This window comes from Diceros bicornis, chromosome 6, assembly GCF_020826845.1.
Source record: "Diceros bicornis minor isolate mBicDic1 chromosome 6, mDicBic1.mat.cur, whole genome shotgun sequence".
Lineage (NCBI taxonomy): Eukaryota > Metazoa > Chordata > Mammalia > Perissodactyla > Rhinocerotidae > Diceros > Diceros bicornis.
The window spans coordinates 33,920,822-33,945,097 of record NC_080745.1 but is presented as its reverse complement, the minus strand read 5'-3'; the positions used below and the strand labels follow the sequence as shown (position 1 = coordinate 33,945,097).

Here is a 24,276-nt window from a genome sequence, read left to right as displayed (position 1 = left end):
GTGTGCTCCGCTGCGGCAGCCCGGGGTTCGCCGGTTCGGATCCCGGGTGCGCACAAACGCACTGTTTGGCAAGCCATGCTGTGGCGGCCTCCCACATAAAGTGGAGGAAGATGGGCACAGATGTTAGCCCAGGGCCAGTCTTCCTCAGCAAGAAAAAAGAGGACTGGCAGATGTTAGCACAGGGATGATCTCCTCACACACACAAAAAAAAGAACACAGCTTTACTATTTAAGATGTCATCCTTAATGAGACTGAAAAAATTGGATTGTTTTAATATTAACATTTCTCTATATTGTTGAAATACTCTTCAAAGTCTATCTCAATCCCTCAAGAAATATTTAAGGTTGTACTTCAAAAACAAATTAATAATAATATGCTCCTTTGAGAAAACACAATTTTGGTATACCATTTCCAAATGATAAACAGTATTTCTATCTAAGGTTGGAGATGGGGCAGGGAGAGGGGGATGTTAGAAAGAAAGAGAAAATTCAGCAATTTTCCCATGCAATTAATGCTTATATGTCATTATTTAGTTGGTGCATAGATAGATGCCAAAGCCTTAGTAAGATATCAATCTTAAACAATCACACTATTGCCAATCAAACAGAAAATGCTGCACAGTTAAAATATTTGTTATTCTTATTACCCCATCCCATACCTGAACTTGCAGAAAGGTAGAATTTGGGGATATGTCAGATAAAAATTTAAGTGAGATGTTTATAATTTAGAGTAGTTTATGATTACTTCTTCTCTTGACTCATAGTTTTCAAACTTTTCAAAGGTATTATTGCATTTGAGGCAGAAAAACATAAATTACTGTGCAACAAACTGTCGAAAGTGAATGCTTAAGATATTGTAAACTTCACTCTGCCAGAAAGCCATTCTCTTTTCAGTCCCAATTCTAACCACTTTAGCTCTGAGAACAACTCCAAATACCTAGAATGCAAATGTTTTCCTATCTCATTAACTAGGTGGCTATAGAGAAAACAGATACAAATGAAGACGCTTAAAAAAACAGTGACAGAAGATTTGACTAAAGCAATGATAAAATTCAAAAGTCTACTGGAATAGCATTAACTTCAAGGAAATGATATAACTCTACTGAAATGATTTATTTCAGTCTTTAGTATCTGATGAGGTATAATCAAAACCCTAGAAGGGGAAATCGTCAACTCTGTTATTTTCTACCACATTATGCCTGCACACTTGGCTTCAAAGCAGCTCTGCGTGGGAGAATCTATGTTTTACCATTATTGATTAACTGCTACTTAAATCCAAGAATTTAATTTTGAACTTTGGCCATTTAAATCAATCAGTGCTGAAAAGAACTGTCCTGAGCTCAGCAGCAGTCCTGGTTTTAATCACATGGGTTATAATAGGCTCCCCTATCACTTCAGGGAAAAACAGCCTCACATACAAAGTTTGAAAAATAAGTCAATGTAGTATTTTACCTTCTCCCATTTGGAAAAACTACAAGAAAAAAAATGCATCATAAGAACAAAAAAGAGTTCCACTCTGAGGATCATCTGGTTCACACCCTTGATTTACACTCTTGTAGTAACTATTATTGCCCAGGAAATCCTTTAGATGAAGAATTTTTAAATTATTTTGAAATCAAACATTTACAGGTATCCCTTGAACACCACTGATCATTAAAGACATATCAAGAATTTTAAAATCAGAGTTTACATATTCTTTGCCAGGCACTGTGCTAAGGACTTGCATCATCTCTTTAGGTCGTCACCACAGCTCTAGGAGGTAGGTGATACTACTGTCTGGTTTTTACAGACGAGAAAACTGAGGTTTAGAGAAGTTAAATAAGGAGCCCAAGGTGACAGTGCTATAAAGTAGTGGGACAGGTCACAGTCTGATTGCAGAACCCATGCCATGAACCATTATATCCATTATTATGGATTATATAACCATATATATTATATCAAATGCACATAAATATACCACATATCTATATAGTGTGCAATTTCTGAAATTGTTAATGGGGATTGAATATTTTTGGAGCAAAACATAGTTCACTATTGTAAGATTAAACTTGGGGCTTAGTTTGTATCAGCTCAGTTATCTTGGAGTTGAAGAGGAAAGTCTAGCTAATGATGTAGGTGCACATCATATTTTTATGCCTTGACTTGTTCAAATGCACATTTTAATCATAACTTCAGGAATATAATGGTTCTTTATACTCTTCGTAATTAACAGAGGTTAGAATAATCTATAATTGGAAAAGCTTTTTATTTATGTTTAGAACTTTAAAAAAATGCATCATGGCAAAGAAAAATATGCAAAGCAAGAACTATCCACACACATTCTCTGAAACCAAAGATCATCAATAGATGTTTAGGCTAAGTTGAGAACCCATTTTTACCAGAAGAGGAGAAAAAAGTGTTTTGAGTAGCTTTCATAGAACTTTGTGTACCCTTAAAACATGCCAGAGTGTTTGTGCTAAAATAATAAGAAAAAGGAATTTAGTCTGGAACCAAGACCTCTCATGTCAAAGTGAATTTCAAATTTTGTTTCATCATGGAAAAGCTAGACATGAAGGTGTTAGAAATGTAATGGTTAGTCATGCTTATGCTTTCAAATAAATAATGATAAATCAAATAGGTTCAGTTGATCTCAAATTCAAACACAAAATAATCCAAAATAAAACTGTACTTAAAGACATCTTAACAGACATCTGAATATTTGAGACAACCAAGTAAACTACACCCTCCTTGGGAGCACTTAATGATTATCGTTTACTTTTTCAACCTGAATAATCAAACACATGAGTTAAATCAATAGACTTTAGTAGTGGTGGAACCCAGAGACTGGAAAGAGACATTATGGATACTCCTCACAGCAGTGTAAGTATTTGACACCATTCATAAGTCGCATCTGAAGAACAGCACTCTATGCTACCAGAAAATCACAATGATTCCAGCCTTTCCACAGTCAATAGGAACTTAGCATGCAAAGGGCAAACCCCCGTAAGGAAGCAAGCAAGAAAGCTCTCTTCTATAAAGTAAGTGCTCATTGACCTTTGGAAGCTTAAAGGATTTATACCAGTGTCACTAAAATGAGTGATATTTATAGAACCCAATAAGATAAACAATTCCCCCACTACCTATTCTAAGAAAAAAAGTTCATCATTTTTAATATAAAAAGCTTATTAACAAGATATCCTTAAGAATACAGTAAAACTTGATTTTGAATCCTTGATCAACAAAGGATATTCAATAGTCAAAGTTTAAAGAAGAGTGGTGCTTTTTTGCCAACTATAGTGGTTGACTACTCAATGCTGCAGATTGCAGAGACTTCCAAGCACTTATTAATTCCTATCTCTTTCTCTTCTTCTCACTCTCCAGTAAGGACACCTCTCTGGGGCAAATCATTTTAAATCTTCAAGCCTTAAACCATACAATTACCAAAGGAAAAGAAGAATTTTTAGCTGCCTCCTACAAACTGTCCTGCCATAATGAGAGAACTGGAAGTGGCTTTCCTCAATCACAGGTGTTAGCATCTCATCTGATTTACTCTCCTTAGCACTCTGCATGATGGTTGTGCCACAGCTATTCTAAAACAGAATCTCCGAGATTAGCAATATTGATAATGGGATTTTCAATAAATTATTTTGACATAATTATTTAAGTATTTGTTTGTCTCAGAATGCAGTTAAAGGCAAAGGTAAGATAATCTATTGCACCAATAACAGGATGATTGGTTTGGGGGTCTGGCAAGGAGAAATAATAAGAGGAGACTACTAAAAGGAGACAACTAAAAATATATCCCATTTTAAAAACAGAGAAGCAGGGCCAGCCTGGTGGCACAATCGGTTAAGTATGCGCGCTCCACTGCAGCGGCCCGAGGTTCACTGGTTCGGATCCTGGGCACGCACGGACGCACCGCTTATCAAGCCATGCTGTGGCGGTGTCCCATATAAGGTGGAGGAAGGTGGGCATGGATGTTAGCCCAGGGCCAGTCTTCCTCAGCAAAAAGAGGAGGATTGGCAGATGCTAGCTCAGGGCCAATCTTCCTCACAAAAATAAATAAATAAATAAAATAAAAACAAGGAAGCATAAGCAAAATGTTTTATAAAAATGAAGAGTACCCTGTGATCTTCATTAATTATTTTAAACCAAAAGATGTTCTAATTCAGTTTATTTTCTATTTTTATTAAGGAACTGCAAGGGTAATTTTTTTTTTAAATGAATAAATTTTAATAATTTATAAACTATAACTGAAGGGTCTAAGCCTTCAAAGATCAATTTAAAAAGTACTTCTTAGGCATGTCCTTGAAATTCTCCTTTGCCAGCCTACAATCTGTATATTCTTTTTCATAGTTTTCTCCATGTATTTGATTGTTTTTCCAAGTTCAAGTTGTTGATTAACTCAAAAAAGCAAAATAATGAAGTCTTTCTAAATGTTCCATCTGTTTCCCCTTAAGCCATTTTATTGAGCAAAGTGCAAATAAGCAACTGCTTACCTGTATTTATCATGTAAAAAATTTCGAGAGAAAAAAAATTAGTTTTTCACTAGAGGTGACTGTCGTCTCACCATTTCTGTTACAGTTCAACTAGGAACATGGCATCCCAACTGAGACTATTTAAACAACCCAAAACCTGAGTATCCCTTATGCAATATAGTGGATTAAAATAGTTTCTTGACCTTTTGTGTGACACATATTAAAACTTCCTTTCAAATTATGCTAGGTACTACATTCTCAAGGACTTGTGCAGTGTTTGAACTGTCATATTAAAGATAAAGTATGTTAATTTAAAGTGACAGGAACTGAATCATTCTTAAGGGAGCAGGGAAAGGACATGAGCATGCACTGAACCTTTGTCCCTGAAGCATTATTATGGATTTTGGAACTTTAATTAACTTAAAGCACATGCTGCTGAGTCAGTACCTGCCAGAAATCCTGATCAGAAGATGAGAAAAAGAAAAAAACTGACATTGATTATATGAACAAAAACTCCCAAATCAAATATATATCACAAAATATTATAAATATAAAGGACCAATTAAGATCAGTAATAAAATCACTGAACACCTGGAAATAGGAAATGAAGAACACATAGAAATGTTTTATATATTTTTGCTAGGTACAATAAAACAAAAGAAAACCCCAAAAACTCAATTCCTAACCTCCCCAACATGAAACATACAATTGCAGAAAAACTTCATATTACTATAAGAAAAAAATCACATAAATAATTACCTGTTTCTTAAAGAAAGAGAAAGCAAACATTTCATTTTTTTTTCACGGGTAGTCAAAGCATTTCTTTAATTAAGGTTTCCTATCAGGATGTCTCACTATGGTTTCATGGATATAATATTTTTTAACTTCATGGCAAATTCAATGATTTACCACCCACATTAACATACAGGCAACCAAATGTGGATGAGTTCAGAGGATTAGTAACTACTCTAAGGAAGAGTTCAGAATGATTACTTCGAAACAGGTCTCCTGCAAAATTACACTGCACTAAATAAAGTACTGTTCACATTAGTAATAAGAAGCCAGCCATCCCGGAAGCTGGTATGTGATGAAGCAGTTTAGGTTTGCTAATTTAGCTGGGTACCACTCCAAAATATCTTCAAATATCAAACGGTTTTAAAGATTTTTTGCAACAAATAAACTTGACTGGCTATGAAATAAAATTTGACCTGAACTTACCATACTTCTCAAACCAAGCTTAGTAGCGTGACAAAAGTTCTTGACTGAAGGATATATGCTATTAGCAATTCACAAGCCTAAGGCTAGGATTGATGTGACAGAGGCCCAAAGGATTTTACAGCACAGGAGTGAGATGAATCACTGTGAACACAGGACAGCTCAGTTTGATTTATAAGAAATCAAACCAAAGGTCTCTCTTCAGTTCGTGGACTAACTATTTAATCCCCCTATTGCTCATTACACAGAGAGCACAAGGAGATTTTTATAGCTGATTTAACTGGGAGGGAAAGAACCATGGAGAGAGCAGTTATGTAGAAGGTATGCTATTCTGTAGCATTTCATATAAGCCAAGAAAGATAATATGTATGATAGCAGCTAACTCCTTTCATAAATTGAGTAAAGGGTTCGAAGTCATGCAAAATACCTGTAATTTGTAGAGCCAGATACTTCACCTATTGTCCTGATTTTACTGAGAAGGTAACTGACATTCAGAGAGGTTAAGCGGTCTCTTACTTAAGGTTACCCATCAAGTATGTGGCAAGTTCATATTTGAATGTAGGACTGTCTATATCTAAAGTCACATTCTTTTTATCCTGTGTTATTATACACTAAGAAGTACAGAAATCCAAAATGTTGTATTTTTCATACTCAAGCATACTTATAACATCTACTAACCATTTACATATGGCTGGCAAATATGAGATGCTCAAAATGGAAATCCCTTGGAAAATATTTCAGGCACCATAGCCAGATTTTCTTAGGGCTGTGGTGTATACAAAAGAACTAAAATTTCTAATTTGTAAGAAGAAAGAAAAATGAGAAAATGGTTTTAAAATAATTTAAAGAACTTTGCATGGAAAAGAAGATGAAAAAATCTAGGACTAAAGACAAAACAGAAAACTGCAACAGGTGTCAAAGGATTTCTTGAAATGCTGAATCAGTACCTGAGTTCACTTTGGTAATATGACTACATTCTAAACTTTTGCTCATCTAAAGACCGACATAATGAGTAGCCCCATTCAAATCATGCTACATTTAACACATAAATCAATATTTGAAAGAGTAAATAATGTTTGTAACAGAAACATTTTCTCTATTACCTTGATTACAATGAGCCAAGATCCAATTTTTCAAATACAGATGACAGTGCTCATTTTAAGAGTGATGGTTTCCATAAAGAAAAGACATAGTATTTTTTAAAATGCTAATTGGTGTTCATTGCATATGAGAAAATAATGGAGCAAATAACAGTGAAGTTGAAATTTTGATTTCTAAATTCAGGTATTGTATACCTCTATTTTCTTTCTTTAAAATGAAACACTATGTGGTTTTTTAGGTTCATATGGGTTTAGCTGTACTTTATCAAAGCAGAAAAAGTTAACTTCAACACTATTAGCAAAAAGAAAGTGAAAATCAAGTTGTTTTTTTTTTTTTTGTACAAACAGCATTAAGTAAGATAGTAAAATAAAAGAACTACTTGCCAAGAGAAATTTCTATTTACAAACAGATCATATAGACAAATAGCTTAGATATATGAAAGATGACATAGGATAGTGCTTAGGACAGTAAACTCTGAAGATAGCCTACCAATTTGGAATCCTGGCTCTACCATTTACTAGCTATATATTAGATCAAAAAAAAAAAAAAGTTAAGTTGCTTAACTTTTAAGTATTTTAGTTTCTTATTTGTAAAATGATAAAAATAGTAAGCTATCTAAAAGAGTGGTTGTGTGAACTAAATGAGTTATTACGTGTTGTTATGTACACTTAGAACAGTGCTTGGCACATAATAAACACTCAAAAAGCCTCAACTATTCTTCTTTTTCACATTATTATTATTGGTAATAGTTCCCTCAAGAGACAAATAGTGCCAAGCATTTTTCATTTACACATTTCACTTTAAACTGGAAAAATAAGCCACTGACAACCAATGAGTGAATATGTTAATGGAGTTTTTTAAAAGGTAAATCATTACCCCTAAAATAATATATGACTATGAAATATTCGTGGAGAACTTCAGGCTTCAAGGAATTGAAATACTTTATGCATTCTCTTGGAATCTGTTACACTTTTTTTAAAGTAAGAACTTCCCTATTATAAAAGAAAGAGAACACAAGTGATATACTCTACGTTAAGGATGGGATTGATATGGCAAATGAAAACACGGATCAAAAAAACATGGAGCAAAAAAGCAATAAGAATCTGTCTACATATTCATATTTATCAATAAAAAAACTTAAATAAATATATCAATTCACCAAGAATTTAGATCTGACTGGTTTCAAGTTTCTGGAAGCCAAAAGAAAGAGAGAGAGAGATGTGCCTAATTAACAATGGAGAATTCATAAGAACATCATAACCTGCTATATAAATTTGAGTAGAATTAAAGCAGTTCAAATAAACGTGAAGATTCACCAAACTCTGTCCCATGAGAATTTCATTCCTCCCTCTCTTATGTTACATCTCCTTGATCTGCAATACATTTTTCTTAGAAGACAGGAAATCCCTTACTTAACTTACTATACATGCCAAGGAGTAATATCATACTCAACTTTATTCCGGACTCATATTTCATATGTGACATGAAGTAAATAATCACCATTCGAATAATGCACAAGTATTACATTACAGGAAAAAATGTGCCCACACTCCCCTTGAAGAACGAAGACTTTCCCCTAAAGGGAATGGTATTTTAAAGTTCATTTATCAATATTTTTAAAAGAACTTTTACCTAGTAAGCAATTAAAAACATTTGATTTTATTAAAGCTTTGATCTTTAACTATGGTTCTCAACTTTTTTTCTGCTGATCATCTTTTCTGTTATAAACACTGTAATCAATACTTTCCTTTCTAGGCTTTGACCGTATTTTTATCTCTTTCACTTGAATGTGGACAATATTTCATTTTAATTTGATATAAAATGTTTTCCTGTTCCATGTGAACAAATATTCTTGTAGGTATCATAAAGGAGATGGAAATAAAACACGCATTAATTCTTTCTTCCAAATTGGAGAGATTCTAAGGGGACTGTAATTACAAATAATGAAAAAAACTCAATCCAGAGGCATGATTTCTGAAATGTTCAGGGAGAGGTTGGGGGAAAAGGGAACCTGGAAGGGAGGAAAGATTAAAAAATCTATTTTCTGACAAAGAAATATATGGTGGAACGATAATAATGGAAAATTAGTTTCAATAAGCAACTTGTAGTTACTTGAAAACACAGTATGAACTTGAAAGTTTTTAGAAGAGAAAAAAGGACTATATCAAAACGCTGGAATATTGTTTCTTTACTTAAGAAACAATTTTACCTAGACCATGCAGTTTTCTACTGTAACTTTTTAGAAAACATGGCGGTGTCTGATCTGGAGAAAACTGTCTAGGACATGCAATGGGAACAGAAGATACAAAAAATAATTTTTATCTTTGGTATGCTGAGGAAAAAAAGGAGAGGTAAAAGAAATGGGAAATTAAGGGTATAAACCATTTGAGACAAACCACACTAACAAAAGACAGCAACTAAATGATTAAATGAAAGAAATATTTGACGATTATGTAATATAAAGGCTCCACTTAGAAATGATGCTTTGTTTTATAGACCAATTACTAGATGATAAAAAATTAAACTCAGAAAAAATATAGTTTTCATTAAAGAAATAATTCAAAATTCATGAAATAACTGCATTAACAAGTCATAAGGAAAATGCATGGACATTGCAGGAGGAGGGTATGTTTTTTCAATCAGACATATTATGCTAAAACAAAAGCCAGACCATATTTTGTATTTCCATCTGTATGATAGTACTAATATGCTATTTATAACGATTTTCAAATATCTTCTAAGAGAAAATCTGAACTCTTTCAAGTTTTGAGGTTTTTAAACTTTTAAACCTAGTCAGAATACTTTTTAGAATATCATTTATCTACAAAATATTTTCTTAAAACCAAAGGCCATTGACTATGGCTTCTTTATATAATGCCTGCCATTAGTGGATAGTTTTGAAATGCATAAATGACGCAAGCACCAATAATAATGTATTTCATGACTTTTCTACAAAGGAAATTGCTAATACCTAAAGAGTAAAAGGTTAGTGTACATTAACATAAGGTAGTGATGGGCTCTGGAATAAGATTCTCCCCAAAATTCAAAAGCTGCTTCATCAAATTCAGTTTTATTGACTATCAGTTGAAACAGGAACGTTCTGTTTACTTAAGGGAATTTTCTAGTCAAACAGAATAGGAGAATAGATGATAGGTATCAAAGCAAGAAATAACTATTCAATTATTTGCCAATATTAGTTGGGCCATTCTTTTCTATTTGCATCTGGAGGTTGTATGAAATTCAAGTACAAATAAGAAAACACCCCCAGGAAAATGATACTATTTCTACAATTGTTCTTGCTTTCAATGACAAAAAGGCTCAAGTACAATTCAATTAGAAGGCAATAAAATAAGCTAGTGTTTCTTAGTGGTCAATAATAGACTTTATTAAGTGGTGTGTTAAAAGTTACAACAATGTGGGATATGAGGATAGGAGTAAATATTTCTTTCTCTAACTAGTTCATAACTAGTTTATCTTCCAAGTTAAAATAAGAGAGAGAAAGAGAAAATTATTCATTTGAAAATCAAAGCAAGTTTAAAAGGAAATTCCTTTAGGGTGTTAGCTTTCTATTGAAGTTCTGGCCATCATGCATGAAATTTACTATAATTACCACACAAAGCTGTTTTTTCAACAGGAAATTGTCTTAGGATTTATATACTCTGGAAACTGCTACTTAAGATTTAAGATTTTCTGATTGAGAGAACACAAGAGTAATGAAGATCCAAGGGAAAATAATAAGATCAACAATTGAATAAGCATTGATCCTTATCATAATTATCAAGTGAAGGACTTCATACATGGCAAAAATCCCTGGAAAAACTGATTAAACACTGAATGAACTTTTCACTGTTCATTACATAAGGTTTAAAAACAGTATAGAAATTACTTTCTTAAACTGCATATGAAATAAAAGACAATTCATAAAGACACAAACTAGAGGTGAACTCAGTTTAAAAATCCTATTTAAGAAGCACAACCTTCACTCCAAAACAAGACCTTAAGAATATATTTGATGGGGGTTGGCCCAGTGGCGCAAGTGGTTAAGCGCGTGTGCTCCGCTGCGGCGGCGCGGGGTTCGCCGGTTCGGATCCCCGGCGCGCACCAACGTGCTGCTTGACAAGCCATGGTGTGGCAGCGTCCCATATAAAGTGGAGGAAGATGGGCATGGATGTTAGCCCATCTAACAGTCTTCCTCAGCAAAAAAAAAAAAAAAAGGGGAGGATTGGCAGATGTTAGCTCAGGGCCGATCTTCCTCACAAAAAAAAAAAATGCTGGGATAGCACTGAGTGCAAACAGTTGGCATCCAGCACAAAATGCATTTGGAAGTTACTGGAAAAAAAAGAGAATATATTTGATGGAAATTAATACAGGATTTAAATGAAAAACCTGGCAAAGGGATAAAATATGCATATCATAGCATGGATGAAAGGGAAACATCTGTACTCTCTGCTAGGGGACAAGCTGGCTGGCTCGGGGTCACCAGCTGAACTCCACAACTCCTTATGCAAGTCTCCCATTCCTCTATTCTCTTTCAGAACCTGTTGCCCCGGTACCATAAAGTCAACTTTCTTGTGCCTGACTTTCATACAAGTTATGCTTTCAAACACTGTTATACATTGATATGCCTAAATCTTGCCTTTCCTGCTCCAATTTCAGAATTTTATGCTTCAGTGCACAAAAATTTGCAACTAGAATCTGTGAAGTCTGCCTTCCAAACACAGAACATTGCCATATTTGTCTCCACAGCAAGGTGGGTACTCAAATACTTTAATGTTTTATTGCATTTTACTCTTGCTATTTTATAAAAATAAGTGGAAATCAGAAAAATGCAAATGACACTTATGATAAGAAATGTAGAGCTCATAAATTCAATACAATTGAAACAAAGGTGGAGCTCATCAGTTATGCCAGAAGCTGCAAACTTTTACCATCAAGTGGATAATTACTGGCCAAAACAGGAAAAATTTAAAATTTTTTTTAAAATTTAAATTTAAATAAAAATTTAAAAATTAAAAAAATTAAGAGTATGTGTGAAATATAAATTACTATTAAGGATTTTATATTTGGGAGATCTCTAGGAAAGAAAATTCTTGTGACATGTAAATTTGCTGTTCAACTTGCACATATTCAACTTTTTTACACGTTTTCAGGTTTACATATGTATAACAATAGAGGACTGAATTCTCATGCTACTCTGGACTCCTTCCATGACCAAAAAAAGTGATTTGTTAAGCTGATTTTGCTATAAGATACTACTGGCTTAATGAGTCATACCTCCAAGAAATATGTGATTGACTAGGTGATTTTTTTCTAAGTCATCAAACATTTACTGGTCACCTCCTGTATGCCAGGCATATGCTGGAATCTGAGTGACACAAAGACAAATAAGACAGGGGCCTGACCTGCCAGAGACTCTGAAATCAGACCCTGACATCAGTGTCTGCAGTAACCCCTTCACATGGATATGGTACTTTATCACACATAAAGTAGAGACACCAAGGATCAGAAATGTGGCTGTCCCAAAGCAGAGCCAGGACACTAAATCTAGGTCTCCTAACATTTAGTTCAATGCTCTTTCTTTTTGATTATTCTTTCTTTTAGAATATGTGACTTTAAAAAAAGAATATCCACAGATAGAGGCACTGTGCCACCCGAAAGGGAAAGATAACTTTTAGGCATGAAGCCTTGGCTGAGATCTCTCTTAAGGCAGCTCCTCATTCTTTCCACTTGTGCAAAAGACCTTAGCACTTATACCTTCACCTTACCATTATATGGAGTTTTACTAAGTATGCAGGATTGACACATTCCTGCAAGATCAGTTTCTTCTAACCCTGATCTCTACCCATCTAGACTCTCTTTTGTGATCCTGCCTTTTCCAGCCACTTCATGATTTTCCTTCTGATTTCCTTCTCTTTTGGCTTTGTAGAGCCATCCCTGGCTGTTTCTTCTTTCTGATGTACTTTCTTCCTCCTCTTTAAAATTGACCTTTTACTTTTCTTTCTGACCCTGTGTAATGTTTTCTTTTTCTTTTTGGAGAATTCAGCCTGAAAGGGAAAAACATGTTTAACTGACTGCTTTGAGATAATAAAATTGAAAATTTCATTTTCTATACTTAAGAATGATTTATTATATGATTTATTCAGGCATAAAATAAAGAATTGAAAGTAAGTATAATGCAAATTTGTGGTGGTCTTCATAATTATTATAAAAGCACTAGTAAGGACTTCCATAATTTTGTAGTTAGGATTATTGCTATATACATATTATCAAAGTTTGAGGAAGGTTAAATCAGATAGGTGTTTTTATAAGAAACGCAAATGTAATATTGAGGGGCTTGTTAACCTTTATGATGGCTATTGAATTAAAATTCAAATGTCAACATACACTGAATTAGTCCTTAACATATACAGCAGGCAACCCATGAGTATTATCTCATATGGAAAAATATAGAAGAACTTCCTGCTTGATTCTTTCTGTAGAAGCATCTGAAGGCACTTATGGGTCTCCCAACCTAGGCAACATGCTTTTTTGATACGATAAACAGTTATTCAGAAATCTCTCACACATAATTCCAGAGTAAATTTAAAAATTTCTTAACAGGATATATATGTAAGTGTCATAGTTTGCTCACCTTTCCATCAAAGCGTTTTACTATAAACTGATCCAGGCCCAAGTCTGTAAAAGAGAAAAAAACAATATTTTGTCACTGATTATAACTCAAGTAAAACATATAAAATGACAGCTCCCAAGGGGTCGGCCCGGTGGCGCAAGTGGTTAAGTGCGTACGCTCTGCTGTGGCGGCCCAGGGTTCGCCGGTTCAGATCCCAGGCGTGCACTGATGCACCGCTTGGCAAGCCATGCTGTGGCAGCGTCCCATATAAAGTGGAGGAAGATGAGGCACGGATGTTAGCCCAGGGCCAGTCTTCCTCAGCAAAAAAAGAGGAGGATTGGCAGATGTTAGCACAGGGCTGATCTTCCTCACTACCAAAAAAAAAAATGACAGCTCTCAGTTTTGTTCTCAATCATTCAATTAAATGTACTAGATGGTTTAGCCACATTATTCAAAGGTCACAGGAATGAAAATCTTGTCCCATTTTCAAAGTGTCAGTGCTAAAAAATATCAACTTTTTATTTTACATATGAGAAAGTGAGGCTTTGAGAGGATAGAGGGTAAAAGCTCATGTTCAAACCTAATCAACAGTAGAGCCAAACCAGAACCCTGGATTCTTCCCAGGGTGGCACTCTTTTCATTACATCAAGGTGCTATATTACCTCTAAATAAGGTAAGGGATATTAGTTTAATCTGAATGCATAACAATTTTTTGTACCAAGTTAAAGAGAAAAGAGTTTAATATCAAAAGAAATTTTGCAATGCACCTAAACAAACACAAATAGACCATCTTAATATTACCTTTTAAAGTTGGGTTAAATAATAAACATTTACCTTGGGAATACCTAGCACTGAATTCTAAGAACTGTGAAAGATATAAGTAAATATATTAAGCGCCCTTGAGGGCAGAAATTTTTCTGTCTTTGCCTACTGCTTTATCCCAGCACTTGGAATGGTGCTTGATCAATAAATATTTATATAAAAAAAAAATAAATGAGTAAGATATAAGCCCTTCCTTGGAGAGTCACAATTTAGTTAGAAAGATATATGCATAATAATTTAACATTACAAGGGAACATACAACTAGTTCAATAAGATGGTGCTGTGAGAGTTTTTAGAGCAGAAAAATCAGTTCCAAATTAGACTTATTTTTCTTGTATAATTACTCAGTTCTTTTCTTTTAGTTCTCAATATATTTATGCTAGTTCAAGCCCTTATCTCATTATGCCCCCAGTATTACAAGGATTGGATTATCATTGCTCCCAGAGGAAGATTTTTGCATTTCAGCTTCTACAAATTTGGTTACACATTCTCCTTATGTAAAATGTGCTTCACCTTCTAGAAGCCTGCCCTGAACTACAAAAGAAAGAGATAAGTCAGGAAACAGAAGGAAATTTTAAGAACAAATCTAATCTGAAACCTCACAGATATTCAAGAAGATATCACAATCATAAAGGCAGAACATGCTTCTATGAGAAAAGAGAACAAGAAAGAGCTGTAGACAACTGAAGTTATGATTGTCTCTCTCTCCCTATTTTTTAATATACTGTCAAAAGATTAGGATAAGGTTACCTCCCAGGACCACTGCCAAGAAGACAACAGGATGGAAAACAGACAATATAAGAGAGAATTCTAGAAAAACAGACTCAATCCAAGAGATCTAATATTCATTCAGAAATAGGGAGGAAATAATCCAAAAAGTATTAGCAGGAAATTTCTCAGAGCTGAAGAGTGACACAAACTAAAAGGGCTTACACCAAGTATTCTAAGCAAAATGAACAAAAAACTACCTACAATTCAGTGTATGCTTGTGAAATTTCAGAATATCAAGAATAAGAAAATCCTAAACGTTCCAGAAAAAAATCTTCCTAGTCCTTTACAAAGGAATGAGAATCAGACTAGAATCAGATATGAGTAAAACTTGATACATCAACTAAGGGAAATATATGCTTACTAATTAGAGCAGCACTGTTCAACAGAAATATAATGTGAGCAACAAATGTACGCCACATGTATAATTTAAAATTTTCTAACAGCCATTCTTAAAAAGGTAAAAAGAAACAGGTAAAATTAATTTCAATAATATATCTTATTTAAGTAAATATATCCAAATTAGCATCATTTCAACATGTAATCAATATAAAATTTATTGAGATATCTTACATTTTTATACTAAGTTTTCAAACGCTGGTATTTTAAAATTATAGCACATCTCAATTCAAACTAGCCACATTTTTTGTGTGTTTGTGAGGAAGACCAGCCCTGAGCTAACATCCAATGCCAATCCTTTTTGTTTTTGCTGAGGAAGATTGGCCCTGGGCTAACATTTGTGCCCATGTTCCTCTACTTTATATGGGACGCCGCCACAGCATGGCTTGACAAGTGGTGCATCAGTGTGCGCCTGGGATCCGAACCTGCGAACCCCAGGCTGCTGAAGAGGAACACGCGCACTTAACTGCTGCACCACTGCGCCGGCCCCCAAACTAGCCACATTTTAAGTTATTAGGGTAATACTCAAAAGAACTCAAAAGTTAACTTAAAATTTTAAAAGTGACTGCTTCTGTGATATGAACTGGGGGCGTGGAGAAGATAGAACAGATTTATGTTTTTCATTGAATGCTCTTTATTGTAGTTTGGAAAATATTTTACTATGTGCATTTGCAAAAAAAAGGAGGGGCATTAAAGGGCAGCTTGGCATGTACTGAGAATTCCTGTCATTTATAAACAAATACAGATATAAAATAGGCCAAGAGATTCATAATTTTAAGTAGGAAGAAATGATTATTTCATCTTGTTATATTTTCATTTCTTTACCTGTAAAATGAAACAGATGGTTAGATTAGATCAGTTCTTAACACGGTTAGGGGTGGAGTGTGGGAAATGTGGATGTATGAAATAATTCAAGCTATCCTTACTATTCCTCTAGAGATTCCAACAGGCCTAATTATTATGGGTGGGGCGGGGAGGACGGGGGGTGGGGTCACAGTATGGAGAATGAGAGGAGAAAACACAGCATGTGTAGTTTGAACATGATTCTTTGGTGACTCCATATGACAGGGTTCCCTTCCATTTCTCCACCCTCAAACTCTTTGGGTCCCAGCTTAGAAACACTGGATGTCATGCTGTTTTCCCTAGGGTGCTTTCTATGATTCTTAGACTTTTCTTCCAAGAACTTTCACAATCATTTAATGCTCATAGGGTGAATGTACACACTATCTTCCTCGTTTTACTAATGAGAAAGCTGATGTTCAGAAGGATTAAATGATTGTTTTCTGATTTTCAAAGTCTAACAATCTTTTAATTGTGGCAGTTGACTCTCTTCTTGAGTCCACACCAAAAATAAAGTGCAGAAATACTGTAAGAATAGTCTCAGCTTAAGCCTCAGAGGGAACATTTAAAAGGATATTTGTTTTAAAGACCAAAGCAACTCAATTTTGTCAAAAGACAAAAGTACAACTGAATCAAATATATCATTTCAAGATCTATAAATCAGAGCTTAGGTAAATGGAAACTGAACAATTTTAGTTGAGAAGTCCCAGCTATCTCTCAAAAAGTTAGAGATTCATTTTCCAGTCTAATACTTAAATTTACCCTAAAAATTTATTAAAATGATTATATTTTTCAGCAATGCAAGCTAACATAAGCCAGCAAAAGAAAGTATAGTTCTAGTTCATCAGACATGAGATACTGTAGTTACTTGGTTTTATCTTTTGTCTTAATAATCACTGTAATAAGTTACTATTTATTGAGCATTTTTTGGATGTACTGTAATATGTGCTTTACATATATCATTTAATTTTCATAACCCTACAAATTAGTTGCTATTGTTATCCTAATTTTACAAATGAGAAAATTAAGATTTAGAGATGTTCAATAATTTGCCTAAGATCACATAGCTACTTTTCTACTTTCTCCCAATTATCTTCAAAGATTCTGTTAACTTCTTCAATGGTTATTGTATATATATATATATAGTATATATATATATATATAATATATATACACACACACCATATCTTCTTTATCAATTGCTCTGAAGTCTACATAGTCTAATATTTATGTAGCCACTCTTTCTTTTGATTAGTTTTTCATGATATATCTTTTTCCATTCCTATTACTTTAACCTACCTATATCATTATATTTAAAATGAGTTTCTTACGGACAGCAAGTTGGATCTGAACCTGTGAACCTGGGCTGCGGAAGTGGAGTATGCTGAGCTTAACCACTAGGCCATGGAGCCAGCCCCAATTTATACCTTTTAATTAATGTTTAGATGATTTACATTTAATGTAATTATTAATATGTTTTAGAGCAGGTCTGCTGGTGATGAATTCTCTAAGCTTTCTCCTTCATCTGAGAACATTTTTATTTTGTCTTCATTCTTGAAGAATATTTTCACTAGATAAAGAACTCTGGGTTGAAGTTCTTTTTTATGGACACTGAAATTTGAATTGCATATAATTTTTAGGTGTCACAAAATATTCTTCTTTCGACTTCTTTTTTTACCCATTTAAAAACGTAAAAACCATTCTCTGTCCATGGGCTATACAAAAATATGCAGTTTATTGTAGCTGACCAACACCTGCTCTACACTCAGCAGCAATGCAGGGAATTAAAAATAAAAGAAGACAACGTTCTTGTACTGAAGAAATTTATCTTGTTGGGGAGAAAACATTAGCATAAAGTGTTTCAAAAATATATTCATTGTATATACTTCCATATGTTTTCCTGATACTAATTAGTGCCCTTTCGTTTCAACTTAAAGAAGTCCCTTTAACATTTCTTGTAAGGCTGGTCTAGTGGCGATGAACTTCTTTAGCTTTTGCTTGTCTGGAAAACTCTTTATCTCTCCTTCAAGTCTGAAGGACAACTTTGCCGGGCAGAGTATTTTGGTTGCCAGTTTTTTTCTTTCAGCACTTTGACTATATTGTGCCACTCCCTTCCAGTTTGCAAAGTTTCTGCTGAAAAATCTGCTAATAGTCTTATGGGGGTTCCCTGTATGTAATAAGTTGTTTTTCTCTTGCTGCTTTTGAGATTCTCTCCTCAACTTTTAACACTTTAATTATAATGTGTCTTGGTGTGAGTCTCTTTGGGTTCATCTTCTTTGCAACTCTCTGGGCTCCTGGATGTGAACGTCTGTTTCCTTCCCCAGGTTAGGGAAGTTTTCAGACATTATTTTTTCAAATAAGCTTTCTGCCCCTTTCTCTTTTTCCCTTCTTGGACCTCTATAATGTGAATGTTGGTCCACTGATGTTGTCCCATTAAGTCCCTCAAGCTATCTTCATTCTTTTTCATTATTTTTTCTTTTTGCTGCTCTGATTGGATGAATTTCACTGCCCTGTCTTTGAGTTCACTGATCCTTTCTTCTGCCTCATTTAGTCTGCTGTTGAACCCCTTTATTATATTTTTCAGTTCACTTACTGTATTCTTCAGCTCTGTGACTTCTATTTGGTACTTTCTTATATTTTCTATCTCTTTTGTTGAAATTCTCACTTTATTCGTGCATTGTTCTCCTGAGCTCAGTGAGTATCTTTATGACCATTATTTTGAACTCTTTATCAAGTAAATCAGTTATCTCCATTTCATTAAGGTCTTTTTCTGAGGTTTTATCTTATTCTTTCTTTTGGAATATATTCCTCTATTTCTTCATTTTCTTTGACTTTCTCTGTTGGTTTCTATGCATTAGATAAAATAGCCACCTCTCCCAGTCTTTAAGGAGTAACCTCGTGTAAAAGTTGAACCTTATTGTTCAACCCTGTCCTAGCTCTTGGTTGTCTCTCAAAGCTTTGTGATTGTTTTGACAATCACAGCCTACTTTATTCCTAGAGGCTCCCAGTAGTTAGGGTGTGCCAAGACCCGTCAGTGTCCCAAAGGGGAGGATTTCAGTCAGCACCTAGACTCAGGCTGATTGGAAGCCAGACCCTCCCTCAGGCAACAGCTTTTAAAGTATGTACATACACCTCTTTCAGGGGAAGACTGGGGGATGGGTGTTTCTGTTTGCTTCCTCTGTACTGATCCCTGGGGTGACAGCCAGTTAAGAACTGTCTCTTTGTTTGCTACCATTCATCATGGGTGTTGAACCTGTGAACACAAGCTCTGCTGTTCACCAGAGCCAGGCTATTAAGGGTTGTGTCCTCTGGGTGGCAGCCAGAAAAGCTGGGGAGCCAAATGTGTACACAAGCTCCTTTCTCAGAGACACTGGGGCAGGGCAGAAGGAGAATGCAAAGATGGTACACACCAGTCTCCCCAGTCTTTGGACAGGACTGTAGTCAGCCCCTAGATATGTGTTTAATTAGAAGCCTGCCCCTCAGGCCACAGCTACAAAGATAAGATAACAAGCCTCCTTCACAGAAAGACTGGGGTATGTTTCAGTGTGCCTTCTCTATGCTGTGCCCGGGGGGGGGGGGGGCAGCGGGGGGAGCTGGTTAAGAACCATTTCTCCATTTATTAGAGTCCTATGGGACCCATGAACATAAGCCTGGCTGGCTATCAGAGTCAGGCAATTGAGGGGTGCGCCCTGGGCAGCAGCTGTAAAAACTGGGATGCCAGATGTGGTGCACAATCTCCCTTCTGGGAGATACCAGCGACCTAGAGTGAAGCAGAGGGATAGCATGAAGATGGCCTCCACTGGCCTCCATGGTCATTGGAGAATATTTCAGAGGGCCTCCAGATGTGTGTTAAACCAGAAGCCTGCCCCTCAGGCTGAAGGTTCAAGACAAGCAAATAGGCCTCTATCACAGGAAGACTGGGGGTGTGTTTCAGTCTTCTGTCTCTGTATTGTGCCCCACAGATAGTAGCCAGTAAGAAATGTTTCTCTGTTTGTTATGGTCCTTTGGAACCCACGAATGTAAACCTCACTGGACACCAGAGGCAGGCGATCAAGGGGCATGCCCTGGGTGGCAGCTGCAAAAACCAGGGTACTAGACGTGTGCACGAGCTCCTTTCTGGGAGATACTGGTGACCTGGAGCGAGGTAGAAAGAGAGCGCAAAGATGGAGCCCACTGGCCTCCATCTTTGGAGAGTATTTCAGTAGGCCTCTGGATGTGTGTTAAATTAGATGCCTGCCTCTCAGGCTGAAGCTTTAAGATAAGCAAATAAGCCTCTTTCACAGAAAGACTCGGCACTTTTCAGTCAGCTGCCTCTGTGCTGGGCCCTGTCGGGTAGCCAGGTGAATCGGCATGAGCCCTTTAAGAACAGTTTCTCAGTTCACTATTGCCTTGTGGGTCTTGTAGATGCAAGCCCCATTGGCTTTCAAGGCTAGATGTTCTGGGGGCTCTCTCAGGTACAGATCTCAAAAGCTGGGGTGCCAGATGTGGGGTTCAAACCCCCCCACCCTCCTGCTCCTCAGGTAGAATCTCAGGGCTCTGAGTTCCCTCTCCACTATTGGTCACTGTGCCAGGGTTGGGGTTTATGGTGAGATTGGGTCTCAGCCTCTCCTACCCATTTCCTTGCGGGTTTTTTCTCATTCGCCCAATGTTTAGGAATCGCTCATCTAGTTTTTGGTTTCTTTCAGAGGAAATCATTCTGTATGTAGCTGTAGATTTGGTGTGTCCATGCAAGGAAGTGAGTTCAGGATCCTCCTACGTTGCCATCTTGGACCAGAACCCATTACATATAATCAAGTGTAAAATTATGTGTCTCAACTTAAAAGTATTCTAGGTAAGTGGCCGCCCCTGTGGTGTAGCGGTTAAGTGCGCACGCTCTGCTGCTGGCGGCCTGGGTTCGGATCCCAGGCGCGCACTGACGCATCGCTTGTTAAGCCATGCTGTGGCGGGGGCCCAGATAAAGTAGAGGAAGATGGGCACAGATGCTAGCCCAGGGCCAGTCTTCCTCAGCGAAAAGAGGAGGATTGGCATAGATGTTAGCTCATGGCTGATCTTCCTGACAAAAAAAAAGAAGTATTCTAGGTAAGATTATCATCAAGGGCATGAAGGGTCATCCTAGAAAGAATATGGAGTCTAAGACAAGTAAATCACAGTATGATCTGTGTTTCCCCTTTTCACACCCTTTTCCTCTTCTATGTAGATGAAATTAGATCGAGATGAACAGGGCCAGCCAGTGGGATATGCTGGAAAGGAAAGAGGGATCCTCTCTGCTCTGACCAAAATTCAAGTATGCTTTGCTCTGACAAAAGCTCAAGTTTTTATACATAGTACTTTATAAATATTCCCCATGCTGCTGTTTCTTCAGCAGCAGCAGGAGTCACTCAAAGCCCAGAGCCTGAAGCAACTGCCTCATCCACTCTGACACCCAAGGATGGCAATGACATTAAGGCTGTACAGAAAGGGAGATGAGAAATATTTAAGTCATATACCTACACCTTTTCCTTTTAATGTCCTTCCCACTTAACTATGGCTATTCTAAATTTTCTTGGTATTAAGTCCAGAAATATTCTTAATCAGATTTTTTCTGAAATTCTTCAGCTCTCCACATTTAAAAACTGCTTAATTTTAGGACTTTGTGTGCTTTGTGACTATTTTTGAACTGTTCTAAAACTAAAACTTACAAATTTACAACTGTAAGGTATCCTGGGATACAGTATATGTGAAAGACATGATAAAACAAAGTTAAAATGTGAGCTACTGGCTAGAGTCCAGCCATGTGATGACAGAAATTCAAACTATAAAAAAAAACCTCCCTCTTTTCTTTATTTGAACCTACATAGGAATAATATATATTTTAATTCTGTTGCATCAACATTTGTGGAAATTCCTGTCATGAGCAAACAAAAATGAGACCAAATTTTCCATCGAAACTCATTTTAATACATTATAATTTTCCCTCATGATTATCATCTTAAAAAAGAAAAGCAATTATTCATTATTCTGGCTTTTTATGAAAACCGGGAACATGCTTAGCATATTAGACATTTAGTAACTATTCTGTTCAAGTTACAGGTATTTCAATAATTAAAAAACAAAAGATTACAAAGTTAAATGCTAAAATGTGTGGAAGCAATTAGAACACATAATGATTTTCAAAGGGGAAAAAATTCCTCCTTAAATGACCAAATACTCTTTAGTGACCTGCCTAAAGTTTTGCTTCATTTTCACTGTCACACTGGAAGCAAAGTACATTCTTATTTAAAGTTACTGATACAAATTAGATTTTATCTGGATATTAGAAATAATTTCACAGGCACAAAAATATTTCACTACCATAAAAACCAGGAATATATCTTGCAATCCTTCTTTCTCTTACACACCAGCCCTCTTTAATCTTTCTTTCCACATCTCACAAAACAAGGTGCTAAAACTAATTTAAAAGGTTCTAAATCTAAAATTCAGTGTAATTAATGGAAACTTTATATACTTTCTTTCTGATTATAAAAGACTGTATATTCTATAAAGGCAGGAATTCTTGTCTGTTTTGTTCATTACTGCATCCCCTGCACATAGAATAATGTCTAACCCACAGCAGAGGTCAATCTACATACTCGTTGAATGAATGTATATCAAGTCTATTAGAAAATAAAGGAACATACAAAGAATAAGATTATTCTTGATAATTTCAACATTCAGAAAGTTAACATTTTTTGGTATTCTCTTTCAGTTGCTTCCTATGTATTTTCTACATGGGTGAAATACAAAGTATAGAGGAACATATTAAATAACACCATAGGGATACAATCAGTAAAATCCAGTGGGAAATTCTATAATATAAATGATTTACATTCTTTCACAAATAAATGGTGTCTAGTTTGAGTTTCCTAAAAAGTAGGGAACCAGTGCAGGAGGACCAGGAAAAGTGAAACAGGAAAGGAGGGAAAGCCAATTCAAGGGTGTGTTAATGAGCTGATTACTGCTGTAGACAACTAGGGTGCCATTCCCCTTGGCCCATCTGAGAAACCATGTAGTAGTTTGTGTCTCAGAACTGACCATCTAAGACAGTGGAGAAGAGAGTATTTATCCACCAAGTCCCAACGAAGAGTAAACACCTTTGTACCTCCACATGTGTGCACGTGCCAAGAAGGCTGCGTGGGCTCCCGCAGGGATCCCATACTACAGCAGCAGAGATGCTCTAAAGCAGAAAGTAAGAGATACACAGCATAGCTGAGGTTTGTTTCTGTCAGCTATACCTCTATACTGCTAACTGCTGCAGCAACAATCTGAACAAAGGTGAAGGGTGGGCTGAGAGATGTGAAACGACACAAAACATGTCTTGCATAAATTGCAAGAAAAAAAAGAGAGAGAAAAAACCTGTAGATAAGGAAAGACTTAAGAGATATCAAATACAATGTGTAACCATCTTTGGAGGTTGATTTGAACAAACCTCTCTAAATAATATTTTGTACATAGGGAAATTTGAACAGTGCCTGCATATTTGCTATCAAGAAGTGACTGCTATTTTTAAAAAAAGGAACATATAAAAATTATTGGTAGTATTGGGGTTTTTTTAGTACTTAACTTTTAGAGACACATATGGAAGTATTTATAGATTAAATAATATGATGTTTTCGATTGGCTTTAAAACAATCTGGGCTGAGAAGAGGAAGTGAGAAGGTTACAGATGAAATAAGATTGGCCATAACTGTTGAAGCTAAGTGGTGGGCACATATGGGTTGATCATATTATTCTCTGTACTTTCACATTTGAAAATTTCCAGAACAAAAAAATTTAAATATATAGAAAATTTCATGTACCTTTGAGGGGTGATGGTTCTACCTAGAGTTTTTTTTTTTATTTGGCCTAGAGATGTATGAATGTTAATAAACACAAGCAAAACATGATAAACTCCCTGGTTAGAAAATGCCATAACTGTTTTTTGTTCCCCAAGCTCACATTGCTATTTCACATCTGTATTTTTTTTTTTTTTAAGTGAGGAGGATTGGCCCCGAGCTAATGTCTGTTGCTAATCTTCCTCTTTTTGCTGAGGAAGATTGGCCCTGAGCTA

The 24,276-nt window shown here is 35.8% G+C and overlaps 1 protein-coding gene across 2 annotated transcripts in view; it reads right to left on the bottom strand.

The window, feature by feature from the left end:
• The window catches only part of MICU1 (mitochondrial calcium uptake 1), a 224,122-nt gene that overhangs the window by 120,244 nt on the left and 79,602 nt on the right, over positions 1 to 24,276 (bottom strand). The window contains exons 5-6 of one of the 2 annotated variants that reach the window (XM_058543221.1): positions 13,404 to 13,447; positions 12,643 to 12,816 (exon numbers count right to left, since the gene is read on the bottom strand). In XM_058543221.1, coding sequence (XP_058399204.1) covers positions 12,643 to 12,816; positions 13,404 to 13,447 — 218 coding nt within the window. The remainder of the gene's footprint in view (positions 1 to 12,642; positions 12,817 to 13,403; positions 13,448 to 24,276) is intronic. The other variant, XM_058543220.1, reaches the window with a different exon arrangement.